The sequence below is a fragment of the Rhyacophila brunnea genome, unplaced genomic scaffold, assembly GCF_057557595.1.
Source record: "Rhyacophila brunnea isolate RB1 unplaced genomic scaffold, BYU_Rbru_1.0 scaffold_2, whole genome shotgun sequence".
Lineage (NCBI taxonomy): Eukaryota > Metazoa > Arthropoda > Insecta > Trichoptera > Rhyacophilidae > Rhyacophila > Rhyacophila brunnea.
Window position 1 is genome coordinate 5836464 of NW_028232859.1, and position 27282 is coordinate 5863745.

The following is a 27282-nucleotide window of genomic DNA, read 5'->3' on the forward strand; positions in this document are numbered from 1 at the left end:
ATCATTTGTAACGCAAATCGAAAACAACCCAAGCCAAACCACCCGAAACCTCACACGTACCTCTGTAGTGAGCCCGCTGTACAGGTAGCCGATGCCGATGTCTTCCGCCAGTTTTGATTTCTATCGCTGATAGATTTCCCTCGAGTTTCCGCCGTCACACAATTCACTGTATAACTGTGCCTCAGAGGGTTAACCGGATCAAAGTGCTGACGTTGGTGTCCCTGATCCGAAATGACTATCCCGGATTTAGAAGTCCTCAGCTCGTATCTTGATTTTGCTCCGTTCACCGCCACCTTGGAATTGGCTTTTGCGAACAGTCCTAGTTTGGGTGCTTCTTTTGCGGCGATACGATCACTTCTAAATTTATGATCGAGGGTTTCAAATAATCTCGATTTTAGGCCGACATCACGCGGGTTGATATCACTGTCCGCTTTAGGTGTAGAATGACCAAAAGTACGAGATGTTTCAATATTGGATAATCTCCCCTCGACTTGGATTGGTATAATATGCTCGTGGCTCTCCATTACTGCGCCTGTACTTCGAATGGGATGTCTGAATTCGATATTGGGTGTTGCTGATACATAGAAATCATCTTCGTTACAGCTGGACAGTCTGCTTCTGTCAATTATTGAATTTTTTCTGTTTGCAAGCGGCGTCAAGAAAGGGAAATTATGAAAGAGACCAGAATTATCAGTCTGTTGTTGTTCTCTTGCAGTTTGCTGTTCAACAAAATCGGGTATCGTATTCAAAGACTTCTGTTTGAAGATGTGAAAATTAGAGAGCGGAAGAACATTCGCAGCAGATCTAGCCAACGATATCATATCTTGTTTCTTTCTATCGAAATATGACGGGACGGCGAATTGATTCTTATGATGATCCACCGGCGATATCGGTGACAGTATTGTCGCTTCGGGAGTCTCGAAAGCAGAATCATCGATAGCAGGCGATATACTATGCTCTTTCAAGCGAGGGATTAGGTCCGGTCTTACGGGTGAATATCCTAATGTTGTATTTGGAGTGTGGAATATCTCAGATGAAGATTGGTCAATTGGATTCAGCATTTCAGGCTTCCGATTTCTGTCTATTATCAGCTTTGGAATATGTCGTCTGCTTTAGAAAAGAAATACAAGTGTTTGATATTTAAAACATAGCAGCTGATTATTTTTAGCCTTCCCAATGATGATGCTTGAATGGTAAGCGATATAATTTAGACTACGAGAATAATCTTCAATCATATACAACTAAGTATAGATTAATATTATGGATGTTAAACTGATTAATTAATACAACTATTATAATCATTAAACCAATAAGGATTATTATGGAATATTATATACACTTAAATATTAATTAATATAAAAAAAATGCCATTAAAACAAGATTTCGTCTTTTGGCACATTCATGACTTTTCGAAGTGAAACTTTTTTAAGTGTAACGAAAAATCATTAAAATCTATTTGAAAATTGTCCATGATCAACCTTGAACCACCAACCTTTCGGTTGTCAACTAAGCGCGCAAGCAATTATAGCATTGATGCTGTGGCAATACTTAGTACACACAATTCACACAATGTACAACAATCAATTTTTGAGAACACCCTCGGTATAGATGACTACTTGATAGAGTGGATAGAGTGGACAACAAAGTAAATCGCTTGATGCTCTCGGAACTATGGAAATTTCAACAATAACAGAACAGAAATCGTCGGTTGACACTTGCACCGAATCGACTCAATTATGATAAAATCAGCAGCAGAACGATCGAAAGTGTTGTGAATGCACCTCCTAAGAAAACTTCCAAGAGTCGACGACAGCGTGTCCGAGAATAGAGAGCAAAATAAAAAGTTTCACTTCTGTTGCGTGTGCTCATCACACATACAAACACACACTTTTTTTTTAAATTTCAACTTAACTTATATGTCACAATCCTTAATCAATAAGTCAAAATAGGTTAAGTAAGTTTAAGTGCAATATGATCATAATAAACCAACTGCACTACAAGTACAGTTTTACACTATAAAAATGTTTTATGATATTTTAAGGCATTGAAGCAAACTGTCAAAAAAAAAAAGTAATTGATCATACATAGCTCATCCACTTTTCAACTTTTCAAAGTGCATCCATATAATTTCTTGATGAATATGACCTTCCGATTAGCAAATATATTTGAATTAATTTTAATAGATTACCTAATATGAACTGCGGATGTAGGAGGTGCGTGCCTGCCGCCTTCAGAAGAATCTCCCCCTTCTGAACTTTGCCTCGAATGTTGACTTTGTTGACTTAACGAACTGCCGTAGCCACTCGCCTGGAATTGAATTCAGTAAATGTCAATTGCATTCAAATCAACTACTTATCTTACATACAATAAGGTTGACTGAGAAGAATGATTCCAAAATACTAAAAAAAAATATTATCAACTGCAGTTTGTGAAAGAGCAAGGGAGATATTTTAGTTTTTTTTTATTCCGACCATGTCCGATCGTATGGGCCTCCACTAAGTGGAGGTTTGTATTAACAGATTTTGTTTTTACGAGAAATGGATGTCAGCCACTTGCTCAACCTATTAGGTCCAAACTCTTGACTCATACACAAATTGAAAAACAATATGTGTACTTGCCAGACACAGGATTCGAATCTGGGACCCATGACACTACAGCCCGACGTTTAAGCCGCGCGGCCATTGTAGTTTTTTAGCTCCTTCTAAATTACTAGGCTACTTTCAGTAATTATTTTACAAGAGCGACATTGCTTAAAAACTTTTATATAAATAAGAAATAATCACTTCTAATCTAGCAATCCTGACACTACAGTACTATGTTTTATGCTGGAAAATAAATATATAATAACATCGCACGTGGGTGTTACCTTGGAAGACATTTCCCCGGAGGTATTAGAGCTGTTTCTGGAATGAGTGTGACCTTGAAGACATGCCGGGCAGTGGGTTGTAGTCGTCGGGTGGGACATCACTGGAAAGAAACAATTGTCGTTAAGTTGAAAGAATTTCAATATTTTATGAGCTGAATGAATGTATGCTATTAAAAGGTTTTGTATTGCTCTTTGGATGATATCTACAACAAATACGAGTTTAAGCATAATGGACCTGTAGTGTGACAATACAAAATCTGTACCGGAGCCAAATGGTTCAGGTCAGCCAGAGTTTCAAATATTGAAATGTGTCAGACAGGGGTGTACTCAATCACCATTGCTATTCAACATATACACTGAGTGCAAAATAATCAATTAATGATATCCAAAAAAGATGCATCACATCCATATGGTCTACAATCTAGTCAAAGTGTAATTTAAAAAAAAATCGGTAATTAAAAAATCGTATCAGATGACTCTTAGATACTCTTAAGATTTGGCTATATCAGCGCACAATGAACGTTTCCTAGGTTAATCATGTCACCAATGAGGATGTTTTACAATGAGTCAATAAATTAAAATCTAACATCAAACGCAGAAATGTTTCATACTTTGTATATTTGACAGTGAAAAATACGACTCACTCACAATGCAGGGAAAGATAGGGAGAGATTCAATGTTCAACGCTTTGGTGATCTGATACGACTGGTCCAGTAAGAGTATATGGCTCTGATTATCTATCCAAGAAATCAGGAGTATCGGTTGTTTGTTCTCCCAAAGAGCAGAACTAACCTATCATTGGTGATGCCAATTGGTGGGGCATATTAGTGTCCAATTGCTTTGGATATCGATATATTCCATTTGTGTGAGGATGAATTAAAGTGGGAGGTTGTTTTATTCTATTCAAGAACGATCATCATATTATTGTTTAAATTCTGACTATATTGAAACTTTTAAACTAATTTAATGATCAATTTAATGTTAGTAATTAAATTAAATGTTTATATTACAAAACAATCATATTTGTATCTATGAAACAATATATGATATCTCACCACATCCATCAAGCATATCAGAACCACTTCTTTGCCTCTGTAATGTTCCACCGGATTCGGATTCCTCACTCGTCTGCTCGGAAGAAATGAAATCTCCAAGTTGATGATGAGGCTGAGGCTCTGTTGACATTATACTAGTCTGCGTTTGGTGATTCAGAAGCTCTAAAAAAATATCTGTAGTTAGTATTTTGCAAAGAAAAATTGTGCACAAACTTCAGTTTATCAAATGTAATGGTATACATAGTTTTCACGAAAAATAGATGTTTAGTTTTTCACGGTACTTAACTACACTGGTGGTCTACAGAGTGCGAAATTTCGGCACGGCAAGCTTTTTCTGGACCCAGTTTCGAAACACAAGAATAATTAAATTGGTAATAAGGAGTTACACATGTTTCTTGAAATAAATACTTATGACAATCGGTCACCAATATGATCACAAATACAAAAATTTTGAGACAAAACAAAACACTAAAAATAATAATGGCTTACCACTTCCAAATAACGCAGGCCTTTTCTTTGGTAAGCTTCCAAATCCTGAACTCCCGGAAGCAATGGAAGACCCGCAATCGTCTCTACCGAGATCGACTTGAGTAAGTGACTGGCCTAACTGTGACTGTTGCTGCGGTAGGGACGCGGGAAGGGGAGGGGGCTCTGCGGGAGGAGGAGTCTGCTCGGGAAGCTCTGATATAGAGCCTCCGTCACCTAAAAGCTGCTTATGATTCAACGAAGGGGAAGGCCTGAAAAATAAACAAAGCTTTTAGTAGATAGATAAACTGTAAATGTACTGCTTCAAAACTTGAGATAAAAATTTACTTAGTAGGATTCTATTTTACAACAATATAGTGCCTATCAATGTTATTATTTTATATATCACAATTTTATTTAGTTCATACAGTCAGAATAGATAAATAATATTAAGACAATAAAGGTTGTTGGTCCATTATTGTATTTTTTATCAAACTGTATGTATTTATTTGACTTGCATATTTCAATATCTTGCATACCTACTCTTGACAATACAATGAATATATTCTCAATTTTAAATTTGTAAATAAGTCATGTCAAGAAAAACCAATCTAAATAAAGCTGAATACAAGTGAATATTATACAACTCACACTTTGAATAGGGGATCTCCTGATAACATATTCATTTTTATTTTCAGCCTTAGTGTGCTATTGTCTTGCCGTCGTCTGGCGTCATAACCCTCGAGTAAGCACCTCCGTGAAGCTTCTCCAGCACCCGCTAGAGATGCCAGATTCACATCAACAAATCCTAACTTTTGGTATGACCGCCCACCTGTGAAAGTATTAAATAGATTGATGATTAGCAATGGGGCCAAGACAAATATTTCTATCATGTTCAAAAATATTTTTACATGCGAAAGAAAAAGGGAGATAATTCTGGAGTATTTATTAGTAAAGTGGTTGATTATGCCTAAGTGACATAATATATGAGGCGCTGAGTGCCAAAGGAGCTCAAGCGCCAACTTTACGATTTTTGACATTTGAATGTAGGTTATTTTTATAAATCGATATGTCTCATGCCACAAAGTCTTATCGCTCAAATAATTATAGATATTTCACAATAGACATTTATTTTCTGTGGCATAATTGTTTTGGTCGTTATGTCGGCACGCCACAGAAGCTTATCCGCCATTATACTATGGAGAGCGCGAGACCAAAACAGCTGTCAGATTTGTCTTATTGAATATACATTCTCAACAGTGAAAAAAACTAAAAATGAGCTCAAGAAGGATTAGAAAAATAGTTTCGATGTATGTTAAACCTGTAAACGAGGAAAATCGCGGTAAGTTTAACATGTTTTATCCGTTTTTCTTTCACATACGCTGTTGTTTAAAATATTTTAGATTACTTTTGAAATATGGTTATTAACATCATTTTAGTAATTATGTCCACTAAACTTTTACTTCCATGAAGGAAAATAACTCTTTGATTTAGTATTATTAATAATATTGGGTATATAGACGGTTATTAAAAAAAAAAACAATCCAAAGGCTTTGAAATCATTGCTGTAATGGCAAAAACGTATTTAATATTATAAGGCAAATTTTATGCCAAACAAACTCATGTAACAATCATAACAAATTTGACCATTTTTTCAGTGTTTGTTTATATCAAAATGTTTTTTTTATTGCTATCCAAACCCTTACATTAAAACATTTTTGTTAAATGATTTATTTTTTTAAATTAATGCCATTATTTGAGTTTGAAAATGTTAATGCCACAGAAGCTTATGCAACAAAAAAAAGTATCAAGTGCCACCTTTTTTCATTTTTCTATATGCCAAAGAGGCACCATTTTTTTGGAATCTAATAGATATTTTTCATTAAATATTATTTCAAATAATACTTTGATTTCTTTAAATTTGCTTTGCTTAGAAAATAATTGTCCATTTCAACATACAAGTTTAAAATTAAAAAAATAAATTCACTGAAAACTTGTCGGCCATTTTGTAGCACTTTTGTTAAATGGTGCTTGAGCTCCTTTGGCGCTCGGCGCCTCATATATAAGCGTATAGGAGAAAATATTCAAGTAGAATCAACACTGCTGTATTGATATGTTGTGATTTTAGACTTAATGCCCCTTTAGTTTCCCACACAGGATCATGTAAAGTTTTATGCATGAGTTGAAAGCGGTAAATACACCAAAATTCATTCGTGCGAGATGATCATTTTGTTATCAAGTAAGTAGGTACCTAATTCAAAACTTTCTTATCAGTTTTCATGTTACATTAGTTTATCCTTTCTTGTCTTTCAGTGATTATTAACCTTTTTTTGATAAGAGGAAACCTTGAAATATTTTGTAAAATCTCAGGGAACATCCAGTTGACAGCTGAAAGGTTGACGGTTGAAAAACAAAATGAAAAAAAAAAAACACTTTTTATAAACAAATGCTATGTACTCTGACAATTTTGTGTCAATATTGATGTATTGTTCAATAGTAACTATAACATGAACTAAGCGAAATTTTCAAAATGTTTCATTGTTTACTTAAAGGGATGGTAAGTTGTACTTTTTCCGCCAACATTCACAAACTCTAGTTAGGAATCACTGCTTTAATGAGCGGACACTGATCCCTTTCTATTATCATTTCATTGGACACTAACTTTAGGATTTCACTTTATTCATAGAAAGAGTGAGTGAAAGAGATATCGGGGTATAGAAACAAGACCCTGTTTAAAAACAAAATGTAATTTGGTTTTATATTGATTTCTTATTCAGTGTGGCGGTGCGGTGTAGTACTCATTATCCACAGAGAATATTACAACATTAAGATATTACCTTTGCATTCTTTCCTGACGGATATCCTAAGGACACTGGGGTCAAGCACTCCAGTTGATGCATTTGCTGACATCTTGCAAATAAATTGAAACGTTGCATTCCATCGTACCGTGTGGTTCTTCACCTCTTCCCTGAAAGCAATTAAAAATAGTCAACGTTAATAACGTAAATACGAGGATCGATGTGTATTATATCAATAAACTGCGCCAAATTCTTAACTGAACAGTCTAACATATAGGTGAATACTTGGAATAAATTTACATCTAAGGCAAATCTTAACAATTGGTGGGCTACCACACCAGTAAGCAATTATAAAGTATGCCGCAAAATGTAGATGTGATACTGTGAAAGATGCGCTTCTGTGTAACGGAGAAATGACAATAGAGACTCTGTTGCCGGCACATATCTCTGTGTATACATATCAATTCACATATTAATCTTTCTCATTGGTGGTCACAATCAAAACTTCAAAAAGGTTATCTTAAAAAATCTTAACCAGAAATTATTGTGAATAGCTCATTCAAGCATCGATCCAGACATAAACAAGTTGTGCAATTTTCTTAACAATAAATAAATTTTGCTCAACTTAAATTATATTATTTATTTTGTAAGTACTAAAATAAACTGATAAGCACCAGTATCCACCATAATACTATTAATTGTTAGGGAACATGCCAGACGGCATAGGGTTTTGAAATAATGCAATAATACGTTATAATGAAAAATTACATCATGTTATTTTTTCAGGTGCCACACGCAAAATACGGTGTAAATAAGTAGTTTGAAAAAAAGTGATAGGTGCCCTACTATTTTTCAATAGCCGTAAAAGTTGAGAAGCGCTGATCTAAGATAGGTAACGAATGTTTACCCGATTCTAGGTGAATAATATTATTCAGTGTTATGCCCAAGATACATATGTACGTGAATAATGTTTTTTTAAAACATTTTAAATGTTCTTATATAAATATTTTGTATACAATGTTCATTTGTTCACCTCCATTATGTATCTTGGTCTGGACTGGACTAGGCATTGCAGGAGAACATCGTTTTAATTCGGTTTAAGAATACATGTCTGTATAACAGACAAATACCTAAGTAAACATACGGCAGACAGCTGGTATACGCAAATGTATAGTGTGAAAAATAGGTACGACGCGTATAAATTACCTACTCTTTAGGTTTACATAGCACCTACTTGACTTAACTCGTTGCGTCTACTGTTTACCTGGGACAGGTGTTTCAAACCGGTATCCAGTGGCCTAATAAACTCATTCCATTCAAAACTTCTTAACAGTTGCAGGCGGATTAATGGTTCCTGCTTCAAGTAGAGTTATCGCCTCAGACGGACAATCTCAAATAGGATATGCTATGACACCCCGAAGTTGAGTTTTATTGATTTTAGTGATTAAGTACATACGAACCATGTAAGTAAGAAAATGATTTTAAGAAATTTTAATATAAGTAATAAGACATCAAAAGCTTCCGAATCGGTGTGCCGTGAAAATTCTATGATTTGAATAATGTGCCGTGACGCGAAAAAGGTAGGGAAGCACTGTAAAATAAGTTTATACAAAAGTAAATCAGCAAAATTATCGAAACTTCAAGTAAAAATTAACATTGAAAATTATAAAGGCAAACTTGAATAAAATGCATTTCGTATCGAGGAATGTAAAAAAATGAGTCATGGTCGTAATTAAAAATTTATCTACGTCTTATCACAAATTCGAATTATTTTTTATTAAGGTGACGCATCAGTGAAACGCCAAATAATTTTCAACTGTACGCGCGACGAAATTTTGGACTCGCTGCCATTCACTGAGAGAATGTTGACCCTTGAACACGTCACTTTGCTGCGTGATGGCGACGGGTCAATTAATTCTAAAATCGTGTAAAGATGACTAAAAACGTTACCCATTTACTTTAAAAAGAAAACATGTCAATGAATATATTATTATTGTTACTAATATAACAATAAACAGAACATAAAATGGACGTATGTTGGATTTATATGACAATTAATATTTCGTTTGACAGGCGTCATTTTCACCCGCCACCCGCAATCCGCGCATCGCCTAGCGACGATCTTTTTAGACCGTGCCTCAACTAATGCATGGCCTTAATAATATTGTTTTGTGGTATTTGAGTTATTTGTGAAAAAGCAGTCTATTTGCTATGAGATCCGTAGCCACCCGTGGATGCAAAAGCAGCAATGTAAAATAGTAGGAATTTATATGACATTTTAAATATGTATAAACGGTTTGTGTCCTAAACCCAAACTAATCGCAGTTTCTTAACATATTTTTTGTCACGTTTTCGTCATTTTACTATTATATTGTCGATCAAACGATTCAAACGAATGAAAGAAATGCGACACAGTGATGCGCCTAGCTTCCCCCCCCCCCCACACTATTCACCATGAATTCCTAAGGCCGAATGAGATAGAATTATGAGAGTAATTTCTAAGTGAACCCACGATAAAAAAATAAAATAAAAATCACAAATTCCAACTACCAACGGATTTAGTCAAGGTATCAACTAACTCTATCCTTGAATCACAATATTCTGTTCCTAAAAATAACTGTTATTGAAGATGACAGTGTTGATACATAATATTGGTGATTAATTTTTTGGTGTATTTGTTTGAGGAGTTATGTTGTAAGTCATTTTGATGTTATTTGCAGTGAAATAATTGTAATGCTTTGGGTAATATTTTATGCCCCCACAATGGCCGCGCGGCTTAAGCGTCGGCCTAAAGAATATTCCCAGGTTCGAATCCTGGGTCTGGCAAGTACACATATTGTTTTTCAATTTGTGTATGAGTCATTAATAGGTTGAGCAAATGGCTTACACCCATTTCTCGTAAAAATATAAATCTGTTAATACAAACGTCCAATCTGTGGAGGCCCATACGATCCTATTAGGATCGGACATGGTCGGAAAAATATTTTATAAGTAGATGTACCTACTCAATTTGTGATAAATACGTATCTTCCAAATTTTTGTGTATAACTGAATAATTATTGTATGACTAGTTAAACTGTTGACAAAAAATAATATTTTGTATTTTTGTTGTAGCAAATACACATAAAATGCTGTGAGTTTTTGCGTTTAAATCTTAACGCTTACGATGCGGTCATCTTGTCTATTATTAATCGAAAACAATAAACTTAATGCCCACCAGGACAGGTTTTCGTGATTATTTAAAAAAAAAAGTAGGTAGGTAGATCAGAATAATCTTTTCGTAAAAACCGGTTTGTGTAATATATAGGCGAGTACAGACTGAATTTCACATAACACCCGATCACTTTTAAAAGGGCCTTTCTCTTCAGGTAATAAATAATCAATTCGGTAAGTATAATATTTGTACTGACAAAAGTGGACCGCATCCGAACCGCTGATCGTGCTTTTAGAATGACTTAATAGTACGCGAGGTCAAGCAAGGCCGTCTGTCTGCATCGCAACGACGCGTCCACGTTGCCTATTGAGTTTCTCTCATCTATGGCTAAGATAATTATTGTTATTTTGTGTAGTATAAAAGCAGTTTAAGAAGCTATATTACGGAATGTGGACAGTTCGAAAGGAAGATTCTGCGACGCATATATTTTTGACCCGTGAATCGGCTACCAATAGAGAATCCGATACAATCAATGACATTAATATGGACGAAGCATCTAGAAAATAAAATGACACTCACTTTGTGTCGGGTCTGCCGGATGGCGAAATTCGTATTTTAATATCGGTATCCTACGCTCAAATGAACATTCTTCTTGCAAGCGGTCTGGCGACACCGCTGGGTCTGCCCATACAAAATTTCTGACTGTCAGGTTTCGACTCCACCGTTATTATTGTGTTACAAAATGCCAATGTGCCTAGTTAAAAATTGTAAAAAAATCTACTAAACACTCCAAGAAAGATGGGATATCACTATGCATGTGTTAGTATTATTTATTATTTATAAAATGCCATTTTAAGATATTGATGAATGTTTATTCAATGCAATTGAATGACAGGAACCATTGGACAGTCAGTCGCCTGTGATTCGCTGGGCTCACTTGCGTCTAATCTCCGAGAAGTCGTAAGTAACAGAGAATCTGTTTCTAACGCAATGAGTCATGACACTAATACGCCATTACAATAAAGGTTATATTACTATAAATTCTCGAAGCTTGTATCGCATAATGGAAACGGATACGTCAATGGTCACGTGACTTCTACCTATACATCTGTGAATGACTTTCATGCACAATTTCTCGTGCGCGCCGGGTATGAAGTGAGTCGTCCATTTAATATGTCATTGGATACAATGATGAACTTATAATACAACATAATGAGAAGTGTGTTACCTTCTAGTAGGTTTATTCTTGTACTTATCGACCGCTAAAGTGATAAATATTATCAAAGTTAGGGTAGGTTTATATCAAAGTATTAGCACTTATTGTAACAATTACAATACGTTGGTTATAATTGTTGCAATAAAGGCTATATTTTAACAGCAGCAAGAGAGGTGCTGTTAAAGTATGGCACTTATTGCAACAATACAACCAACTTATTGTAATTGTTACAATAAGTGCTAATATTTTGATACAAACCTACCCTAAATTTGACAATATTTATCACGGTATCACTTTAGCGGTCGATAAGTATAGAATAGACCCATAGGTTTGGTTTTAAGAAGGTACGATTCTCGAATGTGGAAAAATATAGGATACACTTACACATGTGTTATCAATTTCTGTATTTCAATATTTATGTCTGTGTTATAATATGCATTAAAGTGTGTCATGTAAACGCAACGCGCATTCGATGTTGGTAATAAATATTTAAGGAAAATCAGGGGACTTTGTCTTTTATCCCTCGTTAAGTCATAAGCCAAATCTGGCTTCACTGTCTTGGTATACGGCGACTGACTTTCGCATTTCTAACTTATTAATCTGTTTTGTGATATTAACCAATTATCAAGTATAGTGAACGGCTCTTCATAGACATAAAAATGATCCAGCTGTTTTGGACAGGACGCCTGCAATGCAGCGGATTCCAAAGAATCTGATTAAGGGGATCCTATATGCCAACAGAGAACCTGCCGGAAAAATACGAAACTTGCAATTTTAGATTTTTTTTGATAATTTACAATTTCAACTGTATTAATTAATAAATATGTATCTGAAAACATTAAAAAGAATTTTTTCAAGTCAAATATAAACTTATATCTAAAAACCGACGACGAAGAATCGATTGGCGATTTTAAATAGATAAGACTAATAAAAAATAGGCTAGTTTAACCAAACCTTGAGTGGTGATAAACTGAGCCACCGGCCGCCCGCGTTCCCCTTTCGCCTATCTACATTCATTTAATTTAGGGGTCTACAGTAAAAGTGTATGCACCGTTCGTCAAAATAACGCCACGCCGCTTTCTGTAAGCTTTGTGCCATATTCTTCTTTGGGGAGGTAATGCGGAAAAGTATGCCACTGACTTGCCGCTAGAGAACAACTGGGGAAAGGCTTGAATTGGGTTCTAACGTCATTGAAGAAGTTGAAATATCAGAATACTTAAATATTTCAACGGAATTCCTCGAAATCATTAGTATGTAGAACAACAGACTTGAGGCCAATCCGAATAAAATTATCACATAGTTTCGATTCAAAATTTAAAATGGCATTGATTGTCAAGATTACCGCCTGTTCGCATTATGTATATTGCGACATAATGACGCATATTTTTGATTATAATACTAGTGACACCATTGATTTCTCCTATTTATGTTTTACATGGGCGCCCGTTAAGAACACACAATTTTAAATAATAATATCTATATGCGATGACGATTTTCTAGTACATACCAATAGAAAGTTATATTTTTGATAAATATCGTTTTTTATAGAATTAAATAGGTACTTATATAAATAAATTAAGAGAGATTTTATTTTAATCAAAACTGTAGTAATTAATATGTTAAATTAACAATCTCCCAGTTTCAGTGTGTGGCAATATTAATTTATTCAGTGAGCACCTACCTACCTACCTACCTGTCGATTTTTTCCCGTGTAATAACAAAAATGAATTACCGATTAGCCGAAATTGCTCAGCACTTTGCCATAAAAAACCGCCCGGTTGCATAATTTAAATTTCCCCAGAGGCCTTGGCATGGACAGGCGATTTATTTATTTTACGATGAACACAATATCCTTGGCACAGAAAATATAGTTAACACTTTTTTCATTCCTTTTGGAGGACATCATATTCCTCAAAATCGCCTATTTATCATTAATTCATCTACTTAGTTTCGGTTCACCCTTCTTCCGACAGTATTTTTCAGTGTACCTATACATTCATATAAACCGTGGCTAGGCGATGCGCGGATTGCGGGTCGCGGGTGCAAATGCAATCCAACATGCGTCCATTTAATGTTCTGCTTATTGTTCTATTAGTAACAATAATAATGTATTCATTGACATGTTTTCTTTTTCAAGTAAATGGGTAACGTTTTTGGTCATCTTTACACGATTTAAGAATTAATACCCCCGTCGCCATCACGAAACAAATTGACGTATTCACACGTCGACGTTCACTCTCCGAATGCCAGCGAGTCCAAAATTTCGTCGCGCCTATAGTTGAAAATTATTTGCCGTTTCACTGATGTATCGTCTTAAGTCGGCTACAAACGTAAAGTAAAAACGAAACAATGATGCGGTTGGTCGATAGTGTGCGTGCGTATGGGGAGCCGTAATAAATACCTGGGAGTCGATGAGCGCGTATACGTACGCATACAATCGACGAACCGCACGATTGTTTCGTTTTTACTGTAACTATGTATATACTTGAGTGGTGTGCACGATGACCATAATAATCTCCACACTGCACAAGTGTAGGTACTTGTGCAGTGCCAGTTTACGGTTAAATCATGTCGAAAAACACAACAAAAATAAACACGGCTTTAGACTTGCACAAGTCTCATGTCCACAAAAAAGATAAATAGAATTCCGGCTATATTCAATACGCGACATTTTGATGCAGGGTTTTGAATGTGTGCGTGTCCTACGAAAATGAAACACGCATTATCCACGTGCAATACTGCAATAGTGTGGGTAATACACCAATATTAAATGAGCGTCAATGCATAAATCGAGAGCAGTTGTCAGTATTCGCCGTATGACGTATTCTTGAAACGTGATTGAGTTTATCCCGGATTCTTCCTTACTCGAGATCGGTTACCTGCTACTCCTTACCCGTTAGGTATTTCAGTTCCCATTATTTCTGAGTTCCCCTCGCATGTAAAATCAAAATACTATTGTACACGCTCACGACGTATTACTAGTTCAAAGAAAATACACTAGTAGGTATACCACTGAAGTATGCAGTTACGTTTGTAGCTGGCTTTAGACTTCATAATTTGAAAATAAGTAATACAGAAAAATATATTATAATATGCAAGCTTCGTCGCAAGAAGAAAAGCTGAAAAAGGAAACGGAATGAAAAAGTCTTTCGTGTAACATATATATGCAAAGTTATCTAAATTAGATCTAGAACCATTAAGGCAACGCACACACTGCGGGCGCTTGTAGGTGCGACGAAGCACAGATACTGATAGGTGAGCATCCCACCAGTGGTTTTAGCCACATACAATAATATATCGATGGTAAGTACCTAGTAGACGAAGTAAGAGCAAAAGTCAGTGGCACTTATTATTTAACTTAGCAGAGTCGCACCTGTTCAACGCACACTATGCGGTGTGTGCGGAAGTCCCATCCAAACAGTATGGGAAATTAAGTTCCTAACGAATGGTTCCTCCTGGTATCTTTCGTTAGTGGTCGGTGGATGCGTGTAAAAGCACTGACACTTCGTTGAAGTACGGCAAACATTTGTCGGACATGGGCCACACAACGCGTATGTCGCTCTGTACACTGTGGTGACCGTGTACATTCGCCTGGCCTGGTCCAATATGAAAGAGATCATCACAGTGCCAGTATAAGTGGTTACCTTACCACCCTGCCCATACAAATTCAACGCAACGCAACAATATAGGGAGAATAGGTAAGTATACGATGTAGTTACTGCCAACTCAATAATCATAAAATTGATCGTTCCATCGTATGTTTGTTGCTTGTTATGGTAAAACTTTTACCATTGCTACAATCTACAATATTACGAAATAACGTTCGCAATTTTATCATGTGTAATATAATTAAACAAGCCTCACATGTGTCTGCATATAAAATTAACTGAGTGCATAAAACGTAACGCACGTTCTCGTGTGATGGATGACATTCATTTTGCTTCCGTTGACGTTTCAATCATTTGCCAGATGACATGTGCTTACTGTGGATATTACGGTTATGTATGAGATCGGTATAAATACTATAAACTATAAGCTGAAAGAATGTGGGAGATTTCGCAGGAATTTTGCGTTGGTGTTGATTTTCAATTATCTGTGTGAAAACTGCATAATATTTCAAAAAGACGCATCAGACAAGGAAACAGTTACAATAATAGGGCTAATGGTTTATTATCTATTTCATATTATTATTTTCTGACAATCGCGGATCGATATAAGTCCTAAGCTCGGTCACGTAAAACTGTCATGTATCAACGTTTCAATCCGGGGTGTCAAAATAAACCAAGGATTAGGAAAGCAATCCGAAACCTCTCGTGAATGCAAAACAGCATAAGATATTAAAATTCAAGAAACGTCAACTTAGATAAGCCGCGCCACGTTATGTCACTATTGATTTGTAGACGGAATATTAGAATTATTTGCTGTCCACTTCTTTATACAAACAAACTAAACGTAAATATGTACGTAAGTAGTATATAATTAGTATGTACTGAGAATTACATACGAATGTTCCACTGTCAACTAGGATTATCATTCATTTCAGCACATTTTTTTATGTCAGGGTTTCAGCCGTGTGATAGATGAATAATTTGGCCATCAACACGTCACGTTATGTTGGTTAAACGATATCGGTTGATATGCGAAGATGACCCCTGTCGAATAAATGATTTCCATGATCGGGTCGCCCAAATAACAAAAAAATAATCAACGCATTGCACGCATCATCGGCCATGTCATGTCCGCCCTATTTAGTGAACAACTCTACGAATATGCTCGGGCCACCAATATAATATTGCGTAAATAATGCGTGTGCAGTGGCGGTACTGCATTCAATAATGATAGTATTACCTAATTCTGGATTCTAGACTACAAGATACACATACCAGCTCTTGGTATCTTGGTATTTAAGTTAATCCTATTTAAAAAAGGCTATATTTTCGATGTCATGTAAGTACGACTGTCATTTTTTACATACTTATTGGGGGTTAGGTATTACAAATTGTTATTATTAATGATTAAGAGATTGACAACATTATAATATTTATATTAAATAAAAATGTTTTTCAAAAAAAGAACAACAAACATTCATTGTTAAAAATATTACTCCCTCAAATTAAACACATTCAAACAAAACCAAACACCGTCAAGTAGAATATAATCAGTTTTTCAATTTGGAAGAGAAAACATCTGATGCTCCCGATTATAAGGTACGATATATTTGAGACATCAGTGAGTCTATAAATTACGACTCCATGTCCACAATCATGAGCTTTATTAGCTACCTATATAAGGTCTTTTATGAGCCCGTCTTCATCAGATTTATCAAAACCAACGGCTGCTATGTGTTACGTGATACGTGGATGATCAAGCAATGTTTAAAGTGGACCAGGGAGAAAAACTGAGTACGGTAAGACCACGAATTCGGTGGCTTGACCACCTGCAGAACAACTCACGAGCGCTGGGAGTAATATTGAGTTAGAGAGCGAAAGACCCGATCAGAATAGGGTAGGGTGGTATACTTGAGACGGCTAAGGTTACCATAGACGTAGAAGTTATTGTAAAAACATCGATGGAGCATTTTATGATTAACCTATCAATATAGCTGGAAGCAAGAATCTGTTTGTCATAAAGATTTTTTTTCTATGCAACATCAAACACCACAAACCCTTCCGACTCTTCACAGTTTGTATTGAGAAAATTAGTAGACGAGGTGACTTATCTTGGATTCACTTCATATATTTAAAGCTCCATCTCAATAGAATATGACTTTCTTCAACATATTTGTTAGTCCACATCATAATATTTAAGTTCGTTGAACAGTGACCATCATATATTAAAGTTACTTATCTGGATTGTCACATGTCAAATACGTATATCCCTGTTTTTGTCACTATAACACATTTCCACATAACAGGTGTGTCATGTATGTAGTTGATTACTTCATGGAGAAAAATCGATTGCTATTTAATTAATATTGATGCATTGGAGAACTTACATGGCCCATGCATTTGTGAGTGTTAAGTACCCACAGCATGTGATGTAAAATGTGTAATCACTGTGAAGGACATCGTTAACAAAATATTGCGCCGGCTTTGATAAGGAACAGTAATCTGTTGAAAGAAGTGGGTCGCGAGTCGCGGCTGCCATCCCAGCCACCCTGCCCCTGTGGCATTTTGCCGGCCGTCGCTATAAACCATTCGTCACCAAACTTTTCATGCAGATTACGTACAACATATATTATGTTACCTACTCCATTCGCACACAATAATTACTGAAGTCTTCTGTGACAATTATAATAAAGACATTTCCAATAGTTTGAATATGTGCCTTGAGTGATACTATATATTGACTACTAATATAACGTTACGGCGTTTCCAGAACGTTCTTCGTGTAGTTGAATTATTGGTAGCCATAAAAAATTGTTTTATGCACTGGCGATTTTTGTGCTCTTCGGTATGACAAACTTTTATTTCAGAACATTTGCGAGAATATTCTACATAAGTATTGTATATAAACTTGTTTTACGCTTGAAATAATAATGCAAAGTGTTTTATCTCAGCCCATCCCTGGGAAATCAGTGTCAGAGGATAGACATGTGGACTTACTACAAATGACTCTTCAGTTCGAAATGATTTGCAACTAACCCAACTACTCTCTCTTCATTGTTTCCTTTGATATCTATACCACCTACGTAACTGACGGGAATAGATTTGGGACGAAATTTACTTACTATTAATTAATTAGTCTGTTTCCACTACTTTCGACCATTTCACATGACACTGTTTTAATGAATAAATTACCCATCAGTTTGATCCGGGTCAATTTCATCCGGGTATGGAATGATTCGATCGTATCAACGGACAACCTAGTTTTTGGAATATGAATCATTAAAATAATTAAGTCATCATTTTTGTAATGCCAGAAATTACTGTAGAATATTTTCGGATGTAAGTTTGTAGAAATCGCTGCATAAAGAGGTATTATTTTATTTTATGAATTAAATAAGTACATAATAATATGTATATTACATAATATTATTATATTATATTAACGATCATAACCATGCGTTCATATCTTTGGCACATTCTGCTGACTTGAGATGTTTTATGTGAGGGAGTGTTCTGGTATAGGTACGTCAATGTGGAATTACAAAATTATAAAAAAATAATAATATGTAAAACATATTTCATATATTCGGTTTGGTTTTTCTATAGAGTATAGTATAGTATAGTAGTGTTATCCCGAGTAATGAGTTGACGACCACTTCTCTACAATCTGTACATGTCCATGTTTGTCCGATCCAGTATCCAGTAGGTATGCACGCGTATATTTTATATGCATATAAAAAAACTCGAGTCGAAAAAAACTGGTTCATCCGCGCTGCCGTTTGAGGCAAACAAGCGGTTTCAAAACGGTGGTGCAAAGGAGTCATAACAAAATATTAAAAGTGCTCACCATCACCCACCCGCAAACGTATGTATACTATTATCTAAATACCTGCTTAACTTTCTTTATAGAAAATGAATTATTAAAAATTTGAAAAGCGAATACATACTAATAAACCGCCCTCTTGGCTACCGAAGAATAAGGGGGAATCGAAGGAGAGGAGGGGTGAATGCTTTTGGGTTGCGTCGCGGATGAACACTGATTTATTGACACAAAATAAATTACAGTGTTTCAAAAATAAAAGTTAGAGTATTTAGGACGCGTCAAAACAGAAGTACAGAAAACAAAAAAGTTTTAAATGTTCATAAATATTCGTAAACAATTTGTATATGAATGTTCATTTGTTCGCTAACAGGATGTTAATAGAAACAACACGTTCAGAAAACTTGAAGCTTTCCAAATGTGGGTGTACCTACAGACGAATACTCAGCTGACAGAACACCACGTTACGAACGCCAAGAATGTAAAAGGCCAAAGAAATCAAAACTGGACAATTAGCATACTTAGACCACATCGTGACATATCTTGAAAGCTATCAACTTCAATTAAATTCAAGAGAAGATTTTCGATTGGCGAGACCCCGGCATAAGAAAAACGTCCGTCTTTAGAATTCCAGGGACTGATTTGAGCTCAGCACTCCATCTCTGCTCAGAGCAGCGACAGACAACCAAAATCATTGCTGACGTCCGGTAACGGGTAACGGATATGGCACAAAAATAAGTAGGGGTAGATCATTGATATACTACTGGATGAATCATATGCTTCTTAAAATGACGCCCGATTTTCGGCGACTCGGCCTTTGTTAAAACTTACTGAGGAAGCCCGATCTAGCTTGCATCTTACTCTAACTAATAGTCAGCGCATGACGACTTGCTCTGTCTGTTTTGCGTTGCAGCCACCCTTAGGTTCACTATTCCAAGAACGCAAATTTAGTTTTACAGCCAGGGCAATACGGGTGAAATTCGGGAATCCATGTTAACGGTCTTAACGCATTATACGAGGGTGGGTCAATAAGTCCTTAGAAAAGCCGACAGGTGGCGCGACTAGTACTGTAAGCGGTTTGTTTTCATGCAGCGGCACTACCGATTCAGTATGCTGCGAAGTTTCAATCAGATTGGTCGGGTTGTTGTTTTTTATTTTCGTACATTTAAAAAAAAAATTTGCTTGTTTACAAAAATGGAGAAAATTGAGTTTAGAGCTGTTATTAAACATTTTAATACAAAAGGGTTAACAGCAAAGGAAATAAAAAATGAGTTGGATTTAGTTCACGGCATATCTGCTCCTTCACTTGCAACTATTTATAACTGGTTAAATGAATTTAAACGTGGTCGTACATCAACAAAGGATGAACCACGCTCAGGACGTCCTGTAGAGGTGACTACACCAGAAATGATCAATAAAATCCACGATATGGTGTTAAGTGACCGAAGATTAAAGTTGAGTGAGATAATTGAGGCTACAGGGATCTCAAAAAGTAGCGTCATTTCTATTTTACATGACAAATTGGGCATGAAAAAAGTTTCTGCAAGATGGGTGCCGCGTTTGCTCACAGTCGACAATAAACGCAATAGGGTGGTGGCCTCTAAACCCTGTTGTCGCTCATGCAACGCAATCCGGATGAATTTTTTCGTCGCTTTGTGACTGTAGATGAAACATGGATACACCACTATACTCCCGAGACGAAAGAACAGTCAAAGCAGTGGATTGCGAAAGGCGAACCATGTCCAAAGAAGGCGAAAACCGTAAAATCAGCTGGTAAGGTTATGGCTACTGTATTTTGGGATGCACGTGGAATTATTTTCGTTGACTATTTGGAAAAAAGAAAAACAATAACAGGGGATTATTATGCATTTTTATTGGGCCAGCTAAAAAACGAAATTGAAGAAAAACAGCCTCATTTAAACAGGAAAAGAATCCTCTTTCATCAGGACAATGCCCGTGTTCACACATGTTTACGATCAATGGCTAAAATTGAAGAATTGAAGTTCGAATTGGTCGACCACCCACCGTATTCGCCAGATTTAGCCCCCAGTGACTTTTTCCTTTTCCCAAACTTAAAAAAATGGCTAAGTGGACAACGTTTTTTTTTCAAATGAAGAAGTCATCGATCGGACAAATGCTTATTTTGAGGACCTTCCGAAAACTTATTTTTCTGACGGTTTAAAAAAAATTGAGAAACGTCTAACCAAGTGTATTGAGCTCCAAGAAGATTATGTTGAGAAATAAAAAAAAAATACAAAAATAAAAACTGTTTTAATGCTTTTTTCTAAGGAATTATTGACCCACCCTCGTACATACAAGGCAATATTATAAGACGATATTCGTAATATCTTTTGTGGTACATTTTTAAAATGACACTTGTATGGGAACTGCTCATCTAGTAGTATATCAATGGGGTAGATGCATTGATGCATTTAATAAAATATATTGATATAGTGATAAATAAAAATAATAAAATGTGAAGACGGATATGTATTGTTTTCCAATGTGTACAATATTTTTAGCAAAGTAAAAATAATTATTTGGCTAAAGCCTTCAATGACCGACATGCACCTATCTATCTTCCTGTAAATAAATAAACTCCGTAAATATAAAACTTAACAAACATTTAAAAATTTTGTACAGGAATGACCGTGATTGTATTCCGCAGCGGATGGATAACAAGCGCAAATACACCGACAGACAATAAAAAGTTGCCACATTTGGACTGTTTTGTTAACGGTCCCATCGGAAGTAGCGACGTATTACATTATGGAGCGTTGTTTTGATTAAAGTGCGCAAATTTGCACAATGTGGGCTGGCCAAAGGACACTTTTGCAGTCCCAGAACCAGTTTCCCAAAAAATGCAGTTTTGAAATAACTATAAGTACATTTATATAACTATTCAATCTTCTATCCTAAAAATGTTGTTGGTACATATTTTTTTTTTTTTTTTATAGAATTATTAATAACCATGTCCTTGCTTTTTCGTACAAGGTGGTTGTTAGTAATTTTGAACAATCACAAACACCCAGGCTTTGAGAAAAACATGCATATGCACTGGAGTTAGACTGTGGTGAAATAATTACCACAGTTTATCCTGGGCCTTATTACTTTTAATAATGTCAGACTCAGTTTTATCACTGCGGTTGTTTTCTGGATTCTTTGTTTTTATTTTGCCAAATCATAATATTTACCTCTACCAAGCACTCTATTCTATGTTTTATGTTTTGGTTTGGCGAGGCTAAAATATTTGGAATCAATTATCTCAAAACTATGATTTTTCACATACTGCAGTCTGGTTCCAGGACGGCGATTTTATTTGATAGCAATAATAAATGTTTACAGGTGTTAAGGCTATACCTCAGTTCAGGCACTGTCTAAAAAGATCGTGGCTAGGCGATGCGCGGATTGCAGGTCGCGGGTGCAAATGACGCATGCCAAACGAAATATAATTTGTCATATAAATCCAACATGCGTCCATTTAATGTTCTGTTTATTGTTCTATTAGAAACAATAATAATATATTCATTGACATGTTTTATTTTTCAAGTAAATGGGTAACGTTTTTAGTCATCTTTACACGATTTAAGAATTAATACCCCCGTCGCCATCACGAAACAAATTGACGTGTTCCCAGCTCGACTTCCTCTCTCCGAATGCCAGCGAGTCCAAAATTTCGTCGCGCCTATAGTTGAAAATTATTTGCCGTTTCACTGATGTATCGTCTTAATGTTCGCCGAGTTTCAAACAGATGATCATGCTTTTTGTGCGATTTTTCTGTGGCGACAAAAAATTACAAACCCTTGTATAATTTTGTATGCGGACATATTATGTAAGTATGTTGGACTGGACTATGCAAGAAGAATATAGCGATACTGATAAAATGGAGAAACAAATATAATCGATTTTATTAAAAACGAAAGTGCAGTTACCGACTTATCTGTAGATTGATAAGCTTTTAGCGATAATAATTTAATATTAAGCAGAAACAACGATGCAACGAGGATACGTTTGAAAGAGTATTTTAAAATCAGTCTGATAACATGAGATAAGGCTGAATTGGTATAATCGCGGTTTACTGGTGAATTGAATTACTCAAAGCAGGGGTGGGGAACCCGCAGCCTTATAGGTCATTAAGAGCGGCGTTGTGAATTAAACCTAATTTCCGTTTTTTAGAAGCTAGTTAGTAAGAATTTTACAAAATAATGTAAATTTTGATGTGTATCTACCTGTCTAATGTTTCTTGAATGCGGTCTTCTGACAATAAAATGTTCGGTACCCCTGATCAGAAGAGTTTGGTCTATTGAAAGAAATTATTATATAACTATTTCGTATGGTTAACTTGGTAACTAAAGATTAGTTAATATTCTTACTGTTGGCAACTGTTTGTATCTAAATAAAATCAAAATGGCGGCTGCTATCGATGTTTTTTATTTCCGTTTTTAAATGATTTGTCATCTAATTAATGATGTCATTGCATATACCTAATATAACTTTTTTAGGCTCGTCACACTGATACAATATTTTTTATCTCTCAGTGCGGCCTTGACAAATTAGCAAATACATCTTCAGAGTACGAGTATGTTTGGCACAAATGAATCCGAAATACGAAATGGCCTGCAGCCAATTAAATCGCACCATTTATAGGAAATATACTGGATTGTAAGGAGCGCTGAACGGGACGAGGCGACAAAACCGACGCAATTTAAACACCGTCGGCGATAGGGATCAAAGACAATAATCACATTATTCCCTGCGGCGGGGAACAAATCGGATTTATGCACCTTAATTGCTAAGCAGTTCAATACTAGCTTTACATTCATGTTAAGACTCCATTTCAATAGAAAAATGTTTCTTTAATATCTTTAGAATTGCATGCCAGCGTTTACAATGCTTACATGTTTGAAAGCGCAGGGGCAAGTGGTGAAGTTACGCTACGAGTTACGACTGGTCCTGTGTTCAAATCACGCAATGAATTTTGATAGCCGCACCAGATGCTTTTATGTTGCAACCGTTTTGAATCAACCGACGTAACACTATTTACTCTTATTATCCACCCATCTTACAGATCCCGACAACGGAGGACTTTCCCCTTCGTATAAGATGCATACAATATAGCATGTAGGTACCTACCTACCATTTTGCATATTTTTAATAAATGCAAAAATTGTATATCTCGTTAGAATAAACGAACCTTTAATTACTCCCTGTAAAGTGTAAACCGAGAAAAGAAACTAAATACGAGACGTAAATGTATTAATCGAAAAATGATATCTACATATTATAGGTACCATCATTATTAATTGCAATAGTTAGGATTGACCAAGCGGAAGAACTAATAAAACATAGTAAAACTATGTATCTACCAGTGGCGTGCGTTCCATATACCTAATTGTGCTGTGTAAGTATGGGTGGCATCCCCAGAAATAATCGATTAAGTACCTACTACGTAATTATCATAATTACCTACACACTATTATGTAATGTGCAAGTGTACGGTGAATGGTTTTCCTAAACTATATTTCTTCTAAAGATTATATATTATTATTAATATTACGTAAATACTTTTAGAATATCGCAGAGCTACCACTTCAAAATATTTTTCTCAAACACTTTTCACGAAGTTACATTTTGATGGCAATGGACTTATTGCATAATACTCTTACACGAACTGTCCAAGTATCATAAATCCCAAATATTTCATCTCAAAATAATTCAATACTATTTTAAGCCATTTTCCCATTTGTAACTTGACAAAAAATATTCCAGCCAAATGCTGTAACCCCCTAAACGTAAGCCACTGGTGTGTCAATAAAAGAAAATTCTGAATTTGTAATAAAATAACATGTACAAAATAACAAATAAATAGTATATAAAATAATAAGTAAATCCAACGGCCACGGTTTTTTTCACTTCCTGAACAATTTGATATTTGAGGGTTACGACAATTGACTTGGACAGTGACGATATAGGTATCGTAATACTCCGCCAAGATTAAATTAGTTACAAAACCGCAAATAAATAATATCATTATATAGTTGATATTGCATTATATATTTTTTCACAAGCGTCCCTACAAGCAATTCACTGCACGCCACTGATATCTACACCACTAATGGACGTGTGTATTTTTACCCATTCTTGTATAATGTAGCAACCACAAAGTAAACAAAGAAATAATAGCAAAAAACAATCCTGGAGTTAAAATAATGTAAGACAATGAACTTGGAAATTAAAATGTGGCAGTGAAGAGCTAAGGTCCAAGAGGAATAAAATAATGGGCTACGGGGATATCTTCGCTTTCGCAGTGGGTTTTTTTCGTAGTCTTGTTGAAGAACTAACGTTGTTTTATTCAGATTTTTATGAGGCTGAATCCATCTTTTGGTAATTCAGCCGGGACGATGACAGCCAGCGAATCCAAGACCCGTTTCACGCGGGACACCTGTGTGGCGAGATTCCGCATTTACATATTATAAATGAACGCGACACTCATGTGTCCCTGTCTGAACGCGCCCATTCAGTTATGTGTAAATGCGGAATCTCGCCACGCCGGTGGCGCCTCACAGGTGTCCCGTGTGAAACGGGTCTAATGCCGGGTCCACACTGGCAACATGTCGTCGGCAACCTCGTTAAATTTTACGATAAGTATGATAATTATCGTAAAATTTCTTAAGCAATTGTGATAATTATCGTAAAATTTAACGAGGTTGCCGGCGACATGTTGCCAGTGTGGACCCGGCATAAGATCTCACGATGTGTGAGATCTTAGATTCGCTCATAATTTTCTTCTTATCCAAAAATTTCTTATTTGACCACTTCGAAAATTTAACGAATCTATTCATTTCTTAGTGTTGTAATTTTTAGACTTTTTGCTGATTAACATACATTTGCATATAAATACGTATGATGAATAATTGAATGGCTTGTACAAATCACATTGATAATGGAATTTCGACAGCGAAAGCGAAGTGTACCAGAATATACATACGTCACAACAAAACGCGTAATAATTTTGTACAAACACTATGATCTTGTTTTGCTGGAGATTCTGTGTCCTGTATTGTAAATCAATGCTAGTATATACCTTTTCCTTTTTTTCTAAATGATACGTAGACATATTATTACACTAGCGTCTAATAAAAAAGATAAAAGAACAGAACATCGACGTAAATTGCGAAGTATATATATTTTATGCGGTGTTTGTAGGCTATACCATAATAAGACTAGGGGTTGCAATTTCGGACAGAAATTCCGGTATTAAAAACAAATTAAATTTTGTCCTTTTCTCTGGTACATGATACTATGATAGTACACACAATATTATAATAGATCAAATTTTTTAAAATTATTGTTGATTAATAATAATTCATTAATTTTATATAATTTTCGATGCCGTAATCCAGTGAAAATTAACAAGTTAATAGTGTTTTTTAAAAGAACAATAGTTTTTTTGTTTATAAATGACACGCTGTTTCTTTCGTTGTCAAACAAGCGTTGTTTTGTTAAGAATTATTTTATTTAAAGTAACTAGGTACTTAACACCGGGATTGTAACATTTTCAATCTCGGGACAATATCTCGTGTGGGATCACGGAAATGCGAACCCTACATGTTACATTATGCAGAAAACAAAAAAATATTATCAAAAAATTAAGATAACTTTTTATCTCTTCCTGAGATAACGTGATCTTCGTCCACTTTGCCATGCCCGTTTTGGCAGCATACCAGCTTTTATTATTCGGTAGAAATAATATAAATCTTTGATAAGGAAGTAAATGAATATGGAAAACGTAGACGTTGTTTAATCTCCAGACGCGAATGAATTTTCGCTCGTGTGAGCGGCAGATTCATCAATCATTCGATAAGTTGCCTGATAAATTTCCGAGCACCATTTCATTTGAAATGCACGCTTCGATGACCAAAAAATCCTTCCCATTGGATGCGCCACTATTTGGCGCCAATTCATATTAATTATCTTTAGATAATTCCCCTCCCCCCGCCTCACGTGTGAATTTTCGGTAGAGGTAGGATTATCCAATATAAAAAAGGATCATCCAATATCCGCTTTCGTGTCCTGAGAAGCACTAACAATTGTTACCAATAAACCCCCAAATATTACAGTTTCCAGCTACCGATTGGTAAATATTAAAACTACCTTGGTTAGTGAATTAATTTCTCCACTATATTAATATGATATTAGTAATACAGTGTGTGAATAGTTGAATATGGTAAATTAACCGTTATGCATATATTATGCGTAAAATAGAAATGGGACGAGTAGAATCAACGTGGCTAAATTAG

General features: G+C 35.6%; 1 protein-coding gene across 10 annotated transcripts in view; it reads right to left on the reverse strand.

Annotated features, from left to right (window-relative positions):
- The window catches only part of LOC147071750 (uncharacterized), a 131733-nt gene that overhangs the window by 9012 nt on the left and 95439 nt on the right, over positions 1–27282 (reverse strand). For 4 of the 10 annotated variants that reach the window (XM_085947084.1, XM_085947082.1, XM_085947083.1 and 1 more), the window contains 6 exons: positions 7224–7354; positions 5038–5218; positions 4411–4658; positions 3922–4083; positions 2867–2967; positions 2189–2307 (listed from right to left, as the gene is read on the reverse strand). In XM_085947084.1, the coding sequence (XP_085803210.1) occupies positions 2189–2307; positions 2867–2967; positions 3922–4083; positions 4411–4658; positions 5038–5218; positions 7224–7354 (942 nt within the window). Of the gene's footprint in view, positions 1–60; positions 1111–2188; positions 2308–2866; positions 2968–3921; positions 4084–4410; positions 4659–5037; positions 5219–7223; positions 7355–27282 lie in introns of all 10 variants that reach the window. The other 6 variants (XM_085947080.1, XM_085947078.1, XM_085947079.1 and 3 more) reach the window with 2 other exon arrangements.